The sequence below is a fragment of the Colossoma macropomum genome, unplaced genomic scaffold, assembly GCF_904425465.1.
Source record: "Colossoma macropomum unplaced genomic scaffold, Colossoma_macropomum, whole genome shotgun sequence".
NCBI lineage: Eukaryota > Metazoa > Chordata > Actinopteri > Characiformes > Serrasalmidae > Colossoma > Colossoma macropomum.
Genome location: NW_023494803.1, coordinates 28,773,548 through 28,790,396, shown reverse-complemented (window position 1 = coordinate 28,790,396; position 16,849 = coordinate 28,773,548). Strand labels below are relative to the sequence as shown.

The 16,849-nt window shown below is 39.6% G+C and overlaps 3 protein-coding genes and 1 long non-coding RNA gene across 11 annotated transcripts in view; 2 read left to right on the top strand and 2 right to left on the bottom strand.

Moving 5' to 3' along the window:
* The first annotated feature begins 1,130 nt into the window (after positions 1-1,130).
* Positions 1,131-5,343, top strand: LOC118823292 (D-aspartate oxidase-like). Of its 4 annotated transcripts, none has more exons than XM_036592791.1 (5): positions 1,131-1,263; positions 2,853-3,036; positions 3,168-3,276; positions 3,370-3,546; positions 3,745-5,343. In XM_036592791.1, exons 2-5 carry the CDS (start codon positions 2,865-2,867, stop codon positions 4,301-4,303), a joined length of 1,017 nt encoding a protein of 338 aa, XP_036448684.1. In that variant the 5' UTR covers positions 1,131-1,263; positions 2,853-2,864; the 3' UTR covers positions 4,304-5,343. The 4 variants fall into 4 exon arrangements, with proteins under 4 accessions (XP_036448684.1, XP_036448686.1, XP_036448685.1 ...); XM_036592793.1 differs by having other exon boundaries at positions 1,142-1,263; positions 2,858-3,036; XM_036592792.1 differs by lacking the exon at positions 1,131-1,263 and adding an exon at positions 1,909-2,018 and having other exon boundaries at positions 3,745-5,339.
* Positions 4,990-11,943, bottom strand: LOC118823288 (uronyl 2-sulfotransferase). 2 transcript variants are annotated; one of them, XM_036592775.1, is made up of 8 exons: positions 11,719-11,943; positions 10,518-10,561; positions 10,123-10,278; positions 9,953-10,032; positions 8,427-8,580; positions 7,273-7,370; positions 6,926-7,083; positions 4,990-5,292 (listed from the first exon to the last, which is right to left on the bottom strand). In XM_036592775.1, the coding sequence occupies exons 1-8, from the start codon at positions 11,927-11,929 to the stop codon at positions 5,030-5,032; spliced, it is 1,164 nt and encodes a 387-aa protein (XP_036448668.1). In that variant the 5' UTR covers positions 11,930-11,943; the 3' UTR covers positions 4,990-5,029. The 2 variants fall into 2 exon arrangements, with proteins under 2 accessions (XP_036448668.1, XP_036448669.1); XM_036592776.1 differs by lacking the exon at positions 10,518-10,561 and having other exon boundaries at positions 11,719-11,785.
* Positions 11,830-15,481, top strand: LOC118823293. The gene is made up of 3 exons (XR_005008519.1): positions 11,830-12,029; positions 14,407-14,469; positions 15,363-15,481. It is a non-coding gene; the product is annotated as an uncharacterized LOC118823293 (long non-coding RNA).
* sash1b (SAM and SH3 domain containing 1b) overlaps positions 13,274-16,849 on the bottom strand; it is an 87,886-nt gene continuing 84,310 nt past the window's right edge. For all 4 annotated transcript variants that reach the window (XM_036592768.1, XM_036592769.1, XM_036592772.1 and 1 more), the window contains exons 18-20: positions 15,248-16,062; positions 14,336-14,467; positions 13,274-14,222 (exon numbers count right to left, since the gene is read on the bottom strand). In XM_036592768.1, the coding sequence (XP_036448661.1) occupies positions 14,181-14,222; positions 14,336-14,467; positions 15,248-16,062 (989 nt within the window). In that variant the 3' untranslated portion in view covers positions 13,274-14,180. The remainder of the gene's footprint in view (positions 14,223-14,335; positions 14,468-15,247; positions 16,063-16,849) is intronic.

Sequence of the window (16,849 nt, the reverse complement as noted above, 5' to 3'; positions counted from 1 at the left end):
CTCTTTTGTGCTTCGGATGGATTCAAGCTGTGCTTGTGTCACCACCTCCTCCTTCTGAGGAAGCTTCCAGCACTGTGGCTGAGCTACTCAAGGGAAGTTCTGCATGAGCTTTCACCAAATCACTGATCTCCAGCAAACAGGCCACATCAAGCAGCTGCTCAGTGTTGCTCTCCTCCACAGACACTTGTGCACTGCAGATGAACTCAAGCACAGTTGCAAAGGTCTTCACAGCCATGCCATCTAACTTGTAGATGGACTGGCTGACCTGGTCTTCTGCAGTGAACATGAATGAGAAATATTCACTGCTTGCAGCCAATAGAGCCGTACGTGCCTTAAAGTGCACGTCCTCCACAACAAGAGATATGTTATGAAGTATATCTCTCTTTTTCAGTGTGTCAGATTTATTCAGGATGGAGTCCTTATTGATTTTTTAATGTAAGGCTAGGAAGACATTCTACTTTGAATGACAAGATGACTAAATCTACATGTTCAAAAAATGAAAACAGAAACAAAAATCACAATACATTCATATTACATATGTTCATTATACAATTGCAACAGACATTAAACATGTTTGTGCCATGGACACAGTTGGTAAAGAGCATTCTAAGTACTAGAGGTTGGGTAAAGTAGCCAAAAACCACCTTAAAGTAAAAATATAGTAAAATAATATACTAAGACTCCAATATAAGCAAAAGCCACTAAAACAACTTGAGAAAAAAGTATCCAAAAATCAAAAACTCTCGTCCCTATAGAACTGCGCTGTGGACCTTCTTAGTACATCCAGAATCTATCAGCACAGGAAAATAAGTTTGTGATATTTTTGGTCTGAAATGAAATGCAGTCTAGATTCTATAGAACAGAATTTAACATAACTGTAAAAAGACAATTAAGACCTAAATGTGGACGACTAAAATGGAGTGAAAGTAGTTTCATTTGAGTACAAGCAAAAGCAATATGATTAAAAAATAGTACTCAGAAAATGATGCAAATATATTACATTTTAAATGAAGTACGATGAACTGTGTAAATGTAACTGGCTACGTGCACTCATGGCGGAGATACTAGTCACTATAAACGTAGCCATAGTCAATTATTACATCCCGCTTATTAGGCGAGGAGTCAAAATAAAGTGTCCAAAAACACAACGGAAGCATGTGATCCTACCAGTGAGCATGCGCACAGTACAGCGGCTGAACTCTGGATTATACAGATGTCCCTCCGAATGCACAGTGGGTTTTTCTCTACATCAACTTCCAGAAGGTAAGACTCACAGATATCCCGCTGTCCTGTGCACAGCCAGGGGGGTGAGCGCAGTCTCTCCCTCTGCCAGCGTGGAAATGCGTCGCGTCCTGAGGAACATAGCGCAAAGCAGGCCTGACTTCAAAATGAGGGCCGAATGAAACAAAGGGCAAATAAGGTCAATTGTGGCTTTGTAGGTCTGGGTTTATTCGCCCTGTAGCTGCACCTGCTGGATTTCTGTGCATACGTTCGTATACATTTCTGAGAGCCTGCAAAGGACGTCGCGATAACCTTAAATATAAGGCTTAGGCTGCACCAGAGAAATTGTAGAGAGGAGAATTACCACTCTGTAATGTCTTCTGCGTCTCTCAAATGTTAGAGGGAGCTCCCGAGCGAGTCCAAAATCAACTGGTTAATATAGAGAATTTAAGCAAAATCATAGTTTATGAATACTTAAATATTTTTAATGTAAACGAATACATTCATTTCCTAAACACAGAACAGCATAAAAAATTTTAAACCCGCTGTTTTTCAAGCACTTTTGAACTCGAGTTTTAGGAGTTTAAAACTGCGCCAGAGAACTTGTAGAGATAAACCGGCTCTGACTGCGCTCTTGTACATTCATGACGTCAGAAGGAAACTGCCGATGAGATGCTCCGCTCGACAACCAACCAACACTCAGTAGCAATAACGACGATGAATCAGCATTCAGTAGCAGTAATGCTAGCGTCCTTCTGCCCAAAACTCGTTTGCTCGTAAAAAAGGGAATAATACAGGTATGTTTTCTTTGCTTTATTAGCGAAACACATCCTTCTACTTTCTAATACTAAAGGAAGGTCCCGGCAAGTTTTCACGAACTATTCTAACTTTTCATTTTTAGCCGTTTACCTCCATTCACCCCATTCGTTAAGCACTCGTTTGCGGGCGCCCTCTGGTGTTTTGCCGTCATGTTTTTGGTATAACTGGGGAAGTGGCTCTTCTTAAACCAGCTCTGGCTGCATCAACACGATATATATCGCGAGATTTGCAGTTCTGGCTCTCGTACTGGAGATTAGTGCCCTCTAGCGGTGAGGCCTCTACAAGACCATCTGTCATAATATCTAGTTGTTCCACATATAAACCTGTATAACATTTTTTGAGAGTATTTTGCAGCATATTTTAAGTTGATTCGGTGTGTGATGCGATTGTATGGCACTACTGACAAATTATTTCGCTGTTGAAATGTTGTTCCATTCTCAAAATCCTAGGTGATCTAGACTAGGAATTGAAATTATGGAAAATAATATTTGAATTTATGCATAAAATTACATATTTTATACATGTTTCAAAGATTTTAGCTGTAAATTCTCTCAGTATTTGCTCATTCCTGCATTTTCTCCAGCACTATCCATTCTGTCCCTAAATGAACAATGTGATTTTTGATACTTCATCATCACCAGGTCATTTTAAGTCCTCAATTTAAACATTAACTTCACCGAGACACTTTGTTTAAAATCAGAAAACTAGAACATCCTCATTAACAAGCTTAACACTTTAACAGGGTAAGGGCTGGTGTTCCAGTGCTTGTAGCCTATAAAATGGGGCCCTAACTGTTTTTTTCATTGTCTCAGTGAAGTTGAAGGATGAACACTGTGAAAGTGGCAGTTGTTGGAGCAGGTGTGATTGGGCTGTCTACAGCAGTGTGTCTAGCTAAGGCTCTCCCATACTGCTCTGTGAAAATACTGTCTGAGACGTTCTCTCCAAACACCACTAGCGATGGAGCAGCTGGGATCCTTCTGCCTGAAGTGTTTCCAGGTATGGAGGATCATTTTTCATTGGCATAGACAACAAAGATGTTTACCATTTCCCACAGATTCAGTAATCATGGCATCTTCCAGACTATACAGTGTGATGTAGCATAACTACTTGTGTCTCTGAATGATCAGATATCCCTCTGGATCGTCAGCGGTATTGGTTCAAGGAGACATTTGATCATCTGCAGGCCCTTATTGAATCACCTGAGGCTCCAGAAGCAGGAGTGTACCTGAGCTCAGGGTACTGTATGAACTTATTTCACATATTTTACACAGATCAGTGCATATACTATAAACAGTGTTAATCTCTGGTTATTTCTGTTCTCTTCTGAAGATACCATGTATTCAAAGAGGTGCCTGCTGATCCAAAACCCTACTGGTCTGATTATGTGTTTGGATTCCGCTTCATGACAGATCGTGAGATGAAAAGATTCCCCAATCATAAATTTGGTCAAGCTTTCACCTCAATAAAGTGTGAGTGCCCCAGATACCTGCCATGGCTGGAGAAAAGGTAAATTATTTCTCTATGCAGTGTCGTTTGCAAGCACTGTATACATCAGCGTAATTTAAAATGCCTCTTCACAGTATGTTTTGGAACCTTGTTGAGCTTTTTTCTGTATTTCCTCTGTTGTTCTTCAAGCCCTTGGTTTATATCTTGTAGACTAATCATGAACCCAAACATTCTGATACAGTCTGTTTTCTTTATTAGGTTTAGAGAGACTGGTGGTCAGATTAAATGTGAGAAGGTGACTGACCTTCAGCAGCTCATCCCGCACTATGATGTCATTGTGAACTGCTCAGGTGTTTGGTCCCATCACCTGGTGGGTGATCAGGGAGTCTACCCAGTGCGGGGGCAGATTCTCAAGGTTCATGCTACTTGGCTGAAGAACTTCATTCGGGATGGAGATGGAAAGACCTACGTCTACCCTGGCATTGACTATGTCACTATAGGGGGCACTCGGCAGAAGGATGACTGGAGGCTGGAGCTAGATAAGGGAGACAGCGAGTTGGTGATGGAGCACTGCAGTCAGCTGGAGCCCTCTTTGAAGAAAGCTCAGGTGTTAGAGGAGTGGGTGGGTCTCAGGCCTGGCAGGAAGAATCCACGTGTGGAGAGGGAGTGGCTGCAGGCTCAGGACCGCCAGGTGCCACTGGTGCATAACTATGGCCATGGTGGCTGTGGTATTAGTCTGAGCTGGGGCTCCGCACTGGATGCAGTTGGGTTGGTGAGGCAGAGTCTGCATGAGAAGCCACCTCACGCAAAACTGTAAATGCACTGTAGTACAGTAGTTTGCAAGTCGTGATTGTCTCTATCATCACTGTCCAATGACAGGTTATTGCAGTGGCCATATATGTTCTTAATGACAGCTGAATCTAAATAATTTCATTAGTTTAGAACATTGTCAAATGAAGTATTTCAGGTGTGTTTCACAGTCATCTGCAGACATTTTGCTACTCACAAATTATTTACCACTATAGACAAATCATATTACCATGCTAATATTATTCATGTTTGTACCACTTTTTTGCAGTGTCTGCGCTAATCATAGAATACCTAACAAAAACAGCAAACATGATCAGAAATGATTTGTTGAGTTTAGGCTCAAGTCCTTTCTCTCTGCTAACAAATATAGTATAAGCAAACAGGATCAATATAAAATTCCTTGTTCTGGCATTTACAAAAACACAACTTTAAAACTTTAAAACACTGTCAATCAAAGCACAGGCACTTTAAAAAAAATAGTAAATAATATAAAAGACCCTGTAGCATTTAGAGGCAGTCCATGTGCTGACCAAGTACAACTTTTTTAAAAAAAAATACTCATTTTGGCTTCACAGAAATGTTTTTCTTTTTTAACCAGAGAGTTAAGAGTATAGGTAGCACTTTTCCCTCATCCTCAAGACATCTTCAGTAGTCAGCTCTGTCATCTCGAGAGGAACTGCACTCTTTGTACAAATTTTGCTTGCCTTGAAGAGTATGAAGAACAACGCTTCCATCATCTTGGATGTTCTGCCCAGTTCTCCAACACAGTTTCACTCTGCTCCTCTAGTTGTTCCCTGCGGTGCAGGCTGGCGTGTTGCCGTGGTGAACGAGGCCCTGTCCTTAGACCAAACTTCCATTTTGTGAGGTGGAACTGTGCTTTGATGAAGTTGTAGAAGTCATACTCGTACTTCATACTCTGGTACAACACCTGCAGGGACTTCAGACTCGGTGTCTGCTTGTGAACAGTTCCTGTCATATTCCCTAATTTCCTGTATTCTAAAGGGTTCAAAATAAAGAAACCATTAAAGCATACATCATACAAATGTTCTACAACTTCTTTCATTTGTACTGAAAAATACTTCTGGGACTACCTGTCCATATACACAGGAAATGTCTCCATACATTTTCAAAGTAGGTGTCAAGCTGGTAATAACGTGTAAATATTAAAAACTGTTACATATTTAATCTACGTGTGCACATATTTCAATATATTTACATCTGCTGGTATACATTTAAATATTCAAAAATGCAGTTAAATTTATTAAGCACATATTTTAAAACCCCACATATTTTGCACATACACTTCATTAACTACACCTACCTTGCATCTACGCTCACTGTCCATTTTATCAGCTCCACTTATCATATAGGGGCACTTTGTAGTTCTGCAGTGACAGACTGTGGTACATCTGTTTCTCTGCACAATGGTCAGGACCGCCACAGAGCAGGTATTTATATAGATTTTTGGGTGGTGGATCATTCTCAGCACTGTTGTGTCTGATCCACTCAAACCAGCACAACACACAATATCACACCACCACAGTGACAGTGTCAGAGGTCTGAGAATGATTCACCACTCAAAGAGTACCTGCTAATACCTGCTCTATGGTGGTCCTGTGGGGGTCCTGACAATCGAAGAACAAGGTACAAGGGGACTAAGAAATGCAGAGACACAGACAAACTACAGTCTGTAATTACAGAACTACAAAGTGCACCTCTATGGCAGGTGGACTTGATAAAAGGGACAATTGGTTCAGATACAATACAGTTGCACATATATTGTACAATTGCACATATTTTTAATACGATTAAATATATGTACATATATTTTTCTTCTAAATGGGTGTACAAAGTTTAGGATTACCCCGTTTTTTAAAAAAGGTTAAGGTTAAAAATCTTGTTCAAAACATCATGTTTTCTCTGTCAGTTTCAAATTACCTAACATGTTAGGGGCAGGTTTATTTTAAAGAAAACACTGTAACACATATAAACAGATGTGAGAATGGGTGCACTCAATTTACCTGCGCTGGCTTACCACTTTTTACATAGTGGCACTGGTGGAAAAAACTGTTTATATGGCGTGTCGGTGGCACTTAAAATGGCTCTTAGTATTTTGTTGCATAGTCCATCTAAATGTCAGTAGAAACTATAGTAGCTATCCTTATTGAAGCCGACTTGTCATGCATGGTTTCAGAAAGTTTAATTTCAAATTTACTTTCTTCTTTGCCAGGTTTTACTGTGATTTTCTAAGTAAAGTTTGTTCCAGTATGCTGACTGTGCCAAGCTTTCGGGCACCCAAAACAACTCACAAGCCACTTATAAATGGAGTGGAAGCCACGCCCACATGGCATAACTAGCACATGTGCCATGCGGATACTGGAGTGCACCCAGTATACCTTGGCAGAACTGCCATATCCTGTGCATTTTATACCTTTACTGTAAAACTTTCAGGTTTTAAACTACCTTTTATGTATTAGTAAATAGCTGGTTTATGTTAATGAAACCTTTGATGGTATTTCTTAATTCATTGACAAGTAACAGCAAAAACAAAACATTGCTTAAAATGTTTGATGGGCAGTGTGCATACAGTAACATTGCTAACTAAAGCTGAGAAAGAAAGGGATTTTACCTGGACTTTTGTAGATGTTGAGGACATCAGAAAAGAAGTGAGGCAGGAGTCTCTCCAGCAAGAGCAGCACATCCTCCAGCTCTTCCAGTACCCCCACAAGCAGATAATGTTCCAGAACATTCTCCTTAGCCTTCTGCAGAGCCCACAAACTTGGCTCCCTATCCAAAACCCAGAAAAATGACAAAGGACGGTCATAGTGTTCATCAGTTACCGGGTTACAGATCTTTTTTTTTCTCCAACATATTTCACTTTGAATGTTTCTGATTAACAATCCGTCTATAAGCTACCAGATGAGAGTTAAATGTCATTATTAACCATTTTATGGTTTGATACTAAAGCTGTCTCACCTGCACTGAGGATGCTGCCCGCAGAAATAAGGGATGATGTAGAAGAGCCGAGGGTTGGAGCACTCAGGGTAGCTTTCCAAGATGCAAGTGTTAATGTCCTGAGGCCAACACAAAAACAATAAAAAAGTCTGTGAAAATGAGGGTCAATAAATCCGCTGTCAAGACACAGTTTTTTTTTCAGTGAAACGTAAATGGGTTTCAGCGAACTTCCTTGTGAACAGAAGTGTTTATGTTCATCCACAAGGGGGCTAAGCACACAAATCCTCAGACTATGGGGGCATTCATATCAGGCAGCCTCCGGCAGGGGACCCACGCCTGTCTATTTCCTACCCCAAAGCAAACAAATCCTGAGCATTCCATGTAAGATATATACAATATTGCTTTCACAAGAGAGAACTGTACATATAGAACTTGCTTCTACCATATTATTTACTAATGCACTGTATTATATAACAGGTAAAACATAACAAATCACTGAACATGAATTTAATTTCCACTTCCCAAAACAAGTATAAATATGCAATTTAATAAATATCCACAGCTCAAAAGGGAAAGACAAGGGTGAGACTGAAGCATCACAAGAGCACCTACCAGAAAAACCAGCAGTGAAGGCACCACAGCTGTTTCTCATTCTAAAAATAACATGACTGTACTGCTTAATAAAACCAAGTCTGCTGACTGAATGGTGAAAGAGGCATTCATGCAAAACTGTAAAACACACAAGGGGGGAAAGTCTGGCAGATTCAATTTATGATGCTGCAAAGCTGTACAGTTACAGTACTCCTGTAGTGCAGTGCACTGTAGCGCAGCCAGTGCACTGCCACCAACTTATGCCAGGAACCCGAATTCAGACTTACACTTTGGCAACAGTAACAACAATAACTTTATTTTTTCTAAACACTAGAAAAATAGTTGTGCTTCCACTAAATTAAAGTGGGGGGCGAAAAAGGCATTATCTTCAACATCACTGAAGTTAAAGGCTAAATGATCAGAATTTCTCATTTAATATTTGTTCATCTCACATGACATGTACTAACATGTATGTAGTTGTCGAGCTATCAACCTCTGGCTAAAGTGTTCTCACGTCACACATTTACAAATGATCAAATATACCTAAAAAGGATACCTAAGAGAAAAGATTTCAAAATCCTCACTAGGTATCTCTCATCATCCTTCATTCCAGGAGTGCGAACAACATGATTCTCTTCTCCTCTCCAGTCTCCAAAGCGCCGGAAAAAGTAATTGGACAGAAAACGGTTGATCGGATCTCTAACGATGTTGATGTATACAGGCTCATCTATTCTGAACCTGTTTCAGGAGAGACAGAGACAGGATTCTTAGTCATTTTTAGCTGTGTAAAGCCCAAAGCGCACTGACCCAACGTTCTCCAACAAACACCAACAAACCCACAGCTTGGATTGGTTTGCTGCACCTGTGAGTGACTGCCTTTTTCAGTAATGTTTTCCTCTCTTTAACACTCTTCTAGAATGTTTCCCCCCTTTCACACTGTTCTACAATCCCACCCATTTTACACTGCTCAATAATGTTTTCCCCTCTTTCACACTGTTCTAGAACGTTTCACCCCTTCGATACTGTTCAATGTTTTCTTCTCGTTCACACTGTTCTAGAATGTCTTCCCCTCTTTCACACTGTTCAATGTTTTCCCGTCTTTCACGCTGTTCTAGAACGTTTCCCCCTTTAACACTTTTCTAGAATGTTTTCCCCTCTTTCACTGTTCTAGGATGTTTTTCCCCCTTTCATATTGTTCTAGAATGTTTTTCCCTCTTTCACACAGTTCTAGAATGTTTTTCCCATCTTTCACACAGTTCTAGAATGTTTTTCCCCTCTTTCATACTGTTCGATAATGTTTCGCCCCTTCCACACTGTGAATGTTTTCCCCTCTTTCACACCATTCTAGAATGTTTTCTCCCCTTTCACACTGTTCTATAATGTTTTCTCCCCTTTCACACTGTTCTAGAATGTTTTCCCGCTCTTTCACACTGTTCTAGAATGTCTTCCCCTCTTTCATGCTGTTCATTAATGTTTTACCCCCTTTCACTTCTAGCATGTTTCCCTCTTTCACACTGTTCTAGAACATTTCCCCCTTTCACACTACTCTAGTGTTTTCCCACATTTTGAGCCTTTCACACTGTTCTAGTTGGGGAGTGTTGAGTCAGTGTTCCTTGGCCTTAAAGGAGAAATCCACTGATTTTTCAAAATTTCTGCATAATTAAATGTCAGCAAAGTCATTCTGAGTGGTTTGATGTGAAATGCACTATTGTAGAGACACTTGCCGACTCAAAATTCTTCACAGTTGTGGTGATATGAGTCAGTCGACTGAATGTTTAATGCCTCTAAAAGCTACCTAGGGGACAATTATTACACACAGATTTTACAAACACGTTTCATGACATCTGCAATACTGTTTCAGTGTTTCAGAGTTTTGAGATAAGATTTTGGCCTATAACATTTTCTAATATATGTTTCTGTTAGAAAGGTACATGCAGGATACTGCAAGGCAAAACAGTACCCAGAGAAAACTTTTTCAATATATTTACCACTGTTTGAGCACTACCAAAATGCAAAAGACAACTGTAGATTAACTGCTTGTTTTGGATAACAAATAAAATCACTATTTTGATTTAACTGTGCAGAAAAAAAAATACAAGTGTAATGGTACCTGGTGAAATTGAGGAAATGAACATGTCGAGTGTACAGAAATGGCTGAGGAACAGTGCTTATGTTAATCATCAGATCCACCTGCATGTCAAAGAAAGGGGTGGAAGGAAATAAGTAGACATTTCATAAGAAATTCACACTGTCAACAAAGGCATACATCTGGGACATAACCTGCTCATGCTTGCTAAGTCTGGTCTTGTTGTGGATGTCTGATGAGATGAGGGTGAACTTGTTTCTTTCTGCCAGAATACGAAGGAGCAGGACAATCGTCCGACTCCCACACTTCCCAACTCGATTATATACAACTTTACTTGGGAAAGGTAATGCCTGTAACAGAAATAAATGGCCCATTACAATAATGAATGTTAAATGGCAATTCAGTTATCATAGGTTTAACTGATTCACATGTACAACAGATAAAGCATATAATGTGACAAGCCAACATGACTTTGCTTTGGTTCCCTCAAGGTGAAAGATGATTTACTGGTAAAACTTTAGGTGCAATTTCAAAACTGAAACTCTAATACAGAGTAATTTCTCTGGGTAACAAAATGTATCACACTCACTCTGGGCGCTAAGGGTACATGGTCATCAAGAAATGTTGACTGTCCTAAAAAAAGCATAGAAGAGACAGACTGTGTATGTCCAGACATAACATACAAACTCTATATAATAAATTACCAGTGTTAAGTCTGAATATTAAGATTACTAGTGTAAAACAAACCACCTCATTCCAAGCACATTAATTAAATCAAGGAAATGTTGATTAGCAGACTTCCTGGCTGTTCTCTGCATTTTCAACGTGTCGGGGCCATAAGGAACTCTTTCATTCTGCTGATACTCTCAGACACAAAGGCCTACTTGATAACTGCTTACTGCTCTGCCCTCTCCAGCACCTCTCCAAACACTGTTTGCTCATGCTAATGGCACAAGACTGTGGCTGCTACAAGTGAAATACATTCCTATATAACAAAATAACAATGTTTATGTTGGGCCCATGCTAAGCATAGAGCCCAATGCAAAGTGTACACTTGCAAAAGTACTGCTATTTCAATTAAACAATGACTCAAATAGAAGTAAAACTATTTACCCAAAAGAAAAAGTAAAAAGTATCAGATAAAAATAACTCCTCAGATACTCCACTCCCTTCAGAACTACAGTGGAACTCCTAGCACATCCAGCAAAGGCATCAGTGTTTGGCTTGTGCTGTTATTCTGCTTCTTTTGGGTTCTTCTTTTTGGGTGTGAAATAAAATGCTAAAGCTCAAAAGAAAGAGCTGTGAGCAACAGCAAAGTAGTCAAGGTTCTGTCACCAACAGAACTGCAGAGAATTCAACACAAAAAAGGAACAAATAACTAAATATGAATGACTACAGTGAAAGCAAGTAAAATAGTAGCTTCTGTTCACAAAATACTTGAGTGTAAATGAAGACATTGTATTGAATATATTCAGAAAAGGTACAACTAAAGATGAGACTATAAGTGGTTTTATTACAGGTACCCAAAACTGAATTTTCTTGTTTTAAAAATGTACTAACATGTATGTAGTTGTCGAGCTATCAACCTCTGGCTAAAATGATCTCAAGTCAGAGGGAGTCATTATTGACAACTGGCAACCCCTGTCTGTACACCATATGGTATAAACCACCTATAGTCTCGTCTTCCATCACATATCAATTAATAGGCTTATAAATTCATGACAGCCACTTGGTCGTCCACAACACTGAATTACTGCTCTGCTCCAGTGAGCTTGAGTTCTGATTCTTACCGAAGTAGTAACGGACGTGAAGGAGAAGCTGAGGTGGTCCACCATTTAACTGCCACAAAACAGAGCCCAAACAAAACACAAGCAGCGTGGTCAAGCACAGTCCAAAGTCCCGGCGAGAAACTCTCAGCAAAATTACGGCTAACCAGTTACCCCTCCTGTTTTTCCCTCGGATATAACTCTTATGGCAGTTATTTCCAATGTGCTTCGCCATATTCTCAGTACACTGTGGGAATGGAGCTGATCCATTCAACGTTATGAAGAGTCTTTCTGAAGAGGGGCTACTCCATCGGGGCACCAACAGCTTCTGTCAGGTTTGCAAGAGAACCTGGTGCCTTTTTTAAACTAAAGTGTCAAATTACAAATTATAGAGCTATTTTTTTGCCACATGTAGACTGCTGGTTACACCCTCTTACTCAAACCCCCTCTCACTTTCAGCCTCAGTAGAATTAAGCTACTTTCAGCTGTGCAGGAGTGAGTGATTTATTTCTGAAGTGGGCTGAACATTGTACTGGCTTTTACTGTGGAAAATGTGTGAAGTAATGGTCACGTAATGAAGAAACCAAGCACTCTCTTAGTCTCTAATTTAATTTCTTACCTTTGAGGCAGTTCAGGCAAAGTTAGGGAGGTACTCTGGAGGGGCCAGACTGTAATATCAGAGGGCAAAATAACCCGCTCTGTTGGTTGGTTTTATTAGGCCAAGAATCACCTAGACAGCAACACTGTTGACCTTTTTATTATTTTGTTGCTGAGAAGTCCATTTTATAACCCACACACTCACTTGTATTCAAAGGCCATCAGATGTCTTTCTACATATCAAAGGCATTTCACTGGATTAAAATATGTAATGATAGTATCATCAAATGCTATATTACAACACAAAATAAATATTCAATCTGACAATTAGCCAAACAGTTTGAGAAAATATATAGCAATTTTAAAACCTTAAAGGCAAGGCCAGCAGACAACATGCTTGTCAACAAAATAATTCCAACATTTAAAGGGATATTCCACTGATTTTTCAAAACGTCTGCATAATGAAGTTGTGAAGATGTAAACAGTAATTAAGAGTGATGTGAAATGCGCCATTATAAAGAAATTTACACAGTTAGAGTTGTCCACAGTGGTGGTGATAAGAACCAGACATCTGAAGAGTTTACTGCCTCCAAAAGCTACATCACAAAGTTATTACACAAAATTGTTATGAATGTTGCCTGACATTGCTTTATGTTAGCTTCGAGAAGATTTTGGCCTAAAACATTTTTTTAAAATCTACTCATGTCTGAGAGGTATGTGCAAGGTGTTTTAAGGCAAACAGTACCAAAATGAAAGTTATTTTTAGCTACTAATTTATCTCTATTTTACAATTATCAGCACTACATACAAAAACTCAGACATGTGTAGGTTCAGTGGTCAGTTTGGGTAGCAGTTTGTAACTTTCTCTACAGTGCCCCATTTCACATCAAACTACTATTAATGACTTATTAATTCTAAATGGTTGAATTATGCAGACATTTTGAAAAATAGTGGAAGTTTCACAAAATCAAAAAAGGGACATTTGACTACTTTAATTACAATAACTGTTCCCTTGATTTCAGTAGCTATGTATGCAGTGGTTCTCAATCCCAGTCCACTGTATGGCTGATGCCTACACTGTTATGTTATAGGTTTTCCATTTTCTGGAAACTGTTCAATTATTTTAATATTTAGCTGATAATCGGAACAAGGTTATGTTACATGGGCTGCTTTGATGAGAATGAGAACCACTGGTTGAATCATAATCAACAATCATAAACCACAATCATCATTCTATAATTTTCAAACCAAGTGAAATGACAGAACACATTTTAAAACAAATGCAAATTCACAATTCGTCATAGAGCTCCTCTGTATTTACATTTGAGAGGTGACAGTCATAGTTCACAATTCATAACATTCTACTACACAGTTAATATGAGATTTAAGGAGGATACAGGTCTCTGCATAAAAATCACTGCCTAAACAAAATGTTTTTTTGTCTGAATTTGTCTAAACTATGCAACCATGTAAGTTTCAAAATCTTGTATCAGTGTTGGCACGCATCTAAGCACACTTACAACACTCGCACATCTGTTTGAAAATCTAAAACATTAAAACTACAGGTTATAAAAATAACAAACAAAAGACCACCATGTTCTTCCACTGCAAATCTTAATTGGCTTCACTAGCGCTTGAAAAGCATACAGCTTTCCTTCACAACAGTCTGTGACATTGTAGTCCCATTCAAACATTCTGGCATCAGTCTTTATGCAGTTTTATCCTTCATGGCTGGGGCTGTTGTTGCGGTCCACCAGTGGTTGAAAAATGTAGAATTTGTTGTATGATCCACTCCCATTTACAGAAGTTGCTGTAATCATCCAGGCATCCATGCCAGAAACTATCAAGATGACCTGGCATCCAGCATTGCCCCCAGTGTGCTCAAGGAATTACAGCTTTACGCAAATCTCTGATAAACCTCTCAATGGAATCTGAGGGACAGAATAAAAGAGCATGCATTTTGAAAATGTTTTAAAGGCACACACTAATTTTGTGAAAACTGTCAGGTGAAAACATTTTGTTTTCATATTTATATTGCACTTACTGCCATGCGGTGCTGTTTACGAAGCTGCTGGACTCTTGTCTGATCCATGACTGTTGCAATATCACTCAAAGGCTTGTTCAGATCTTCAGAGTACCTCTGGATGAGGGAGAAGGGGACCCCGTAACGGCCATGCTGTAAGAACAAGGACAATTTTATATACACACACACACACACACACACATTACATAATACAGAACCTCATATCTCCAAAATGGTCATTTTCAAGAGTTATATAACTTATAACAGAAGTTAAAGTAACATGTTTTTCCCCCAAGTAATTTTGGACCATTTATATTGGTCCATTAATCAATTTCACACAATGTAAAGGGCAGATGGTGTTTACAAATTATGTACACAACACAAAACAAAAGCAAAATCATGATGTATTTCTGAGTGTAATGCAATGTCAAGGAGGGTCTCTGTTTTGCTCAGTGAGAGGTGGGAGGTTGAGGCAAAACATGATATTATTGGTTAATATTATTTTTCCCTGCTTGGTAGTGTATGGTGACAGTCAAAACTCAAAAGGCATTTTAGAGGCAGGCAAAAGTCATTACATTTTGATGGAAGATTATGTGAAAACAATAATTTTGTCTTTCAAATGACTAATATGATGCATGCTGCTTAGCATGACCACAGACAACTAACAAGGTAATCTCAATTTTGCTTGCTTATGTAGTTTCTTACACACTGTTTCACATAGCGTTTATGTAGAAATTGACAAGAATATGCTGCATAGCTAAAAACAGTAGCAGCAGCCATCCTGAAAGTGTGAATTTTGTACTGACATTTGCCCATTTTTACAGATAACAGTATGTCAAAAAGAGTCAAATTAGACTTCTGTTTGTACCATCACTTTATGTATGATAGACTATTAAAAAAACAAAAACTTTGGGCCTGGACAAAGTGAGATACCTTATCAGAATAGGGCTCCTCTGTGAGGTCAATACCATCCAAGCTCAGCTTTTCCTCTACAAGCGACTCCAGATTAGCCCCTTTGCCATGCTGAACTTTCTTTCCAATTCTACAGATAAAAGGTTTACTGCACCCAGGAGCAATATCAGGGCTAATCTCCTTGCCCTTTGCAAGGGACACTGGCAGAGGTTTGGGAGGAACTGGTGGTCTCACATGATGTGTGCATAAAGGAGCACTGCCTGGACCTGCTTCAGGAACGTCTACAGGTAGCGCCTCAGCCTCCACTTCTGCTGTGATGGAGTCAATAGAAGGAAAAGTAGCAGACAGCTCATCTCCTGTGCCTAGCTCTGCAGAGTCATCCTCTGGGGTGCCACATATCTGAGGCTTTTCTGGAACTGTACCTTCAGTTTGAACTGGGCTGTGCCTCTCAGCAGGGATTTGCCTATGCACTGCACCACCACATGCCTCTGAATGGGTGGGCCTCAAATCCTCTGGGTCCTTTGTGTGGAGAATCCGATCCTGCAGAAGGTCGTCCAATGAAAGGCAACGCTTCCACAGCCCTTGAGGAGCAGGGAGACCAACTAGTGCATCACAGCTCTGACTGAGGAGCTTTGCTCTGAGCAAGCAGGGGCTCATACCAAAGCAAAGTCCTTTCACGTTGGCCATTGGGAAGGGAAGCAGGAGAGACTGTGGATCACGACTCCTGGACCCGCTGGACTGGCTGAGGGGAGGTGTTGGATACTCGGGAGATGGGAGGTGACTGGACTCAAAGCCTGACGAGGACCTGCTTAAATGAGATGCCTTTTTGTCTTTCCCTAAAAAAGAGCCATGTGAGATGTGACTTATGTGAAACAGCAAAACCAAGTATTTACCAATATAATACTATGATATTCAACAAATACCGCCATTTGGAAAGAAAGCGTCCATGCAAACAGAGACATGATAGGCGCTATGTATCTGAATGTGATTGTGAACGCAAAGTAAAATGAAGCACAAATGAGAAAAGGCAGAAATAAAAGAAGTCCAAAAAGCAGATCACAGAGCAGTTTATTCCAGAGCCTCTGTTACAGCTGGACACATTGACAAAGCTGGCCTTGTGGCAGTTTTTTCATGAGTAAACGATAGTCAACTCCATTAAACATGGATGCTATATTTTATTTAGTTCCAGTTAAAACGAGCAGACATTGTTTTCTTTTATTCAGAGATGCATTTTAATACCTCTACAGTTACTCAGGATCAGACTTGTTTTGTCTGACCAAATAGGAGAAGCACAGTGGTATAATCTCAGTAAATATGTCTATTTTAGCTTCTGTATTTGCATATAACAGAGGTTTTAGGCACATAATATATTGTGCAACATTATATTATTTTGACTAGAAAAATATACACAGAGAATGGCAAAATCTCAAGAGCACAAGCATGGAAAATACTCCTCACAAGGGCTGTTGACATTCACAAGGGCATGTCATGATCACTATCCTTTTGTAAGTTTAATTCAAAGCAAAAACGTAAAGATCTGCATAATCATTTTCAAGCTCTAACACTGAATACTGCAGGTTAAGCACTGAACTTCTCCCAAACTACAACTTTATCACGCTTTTG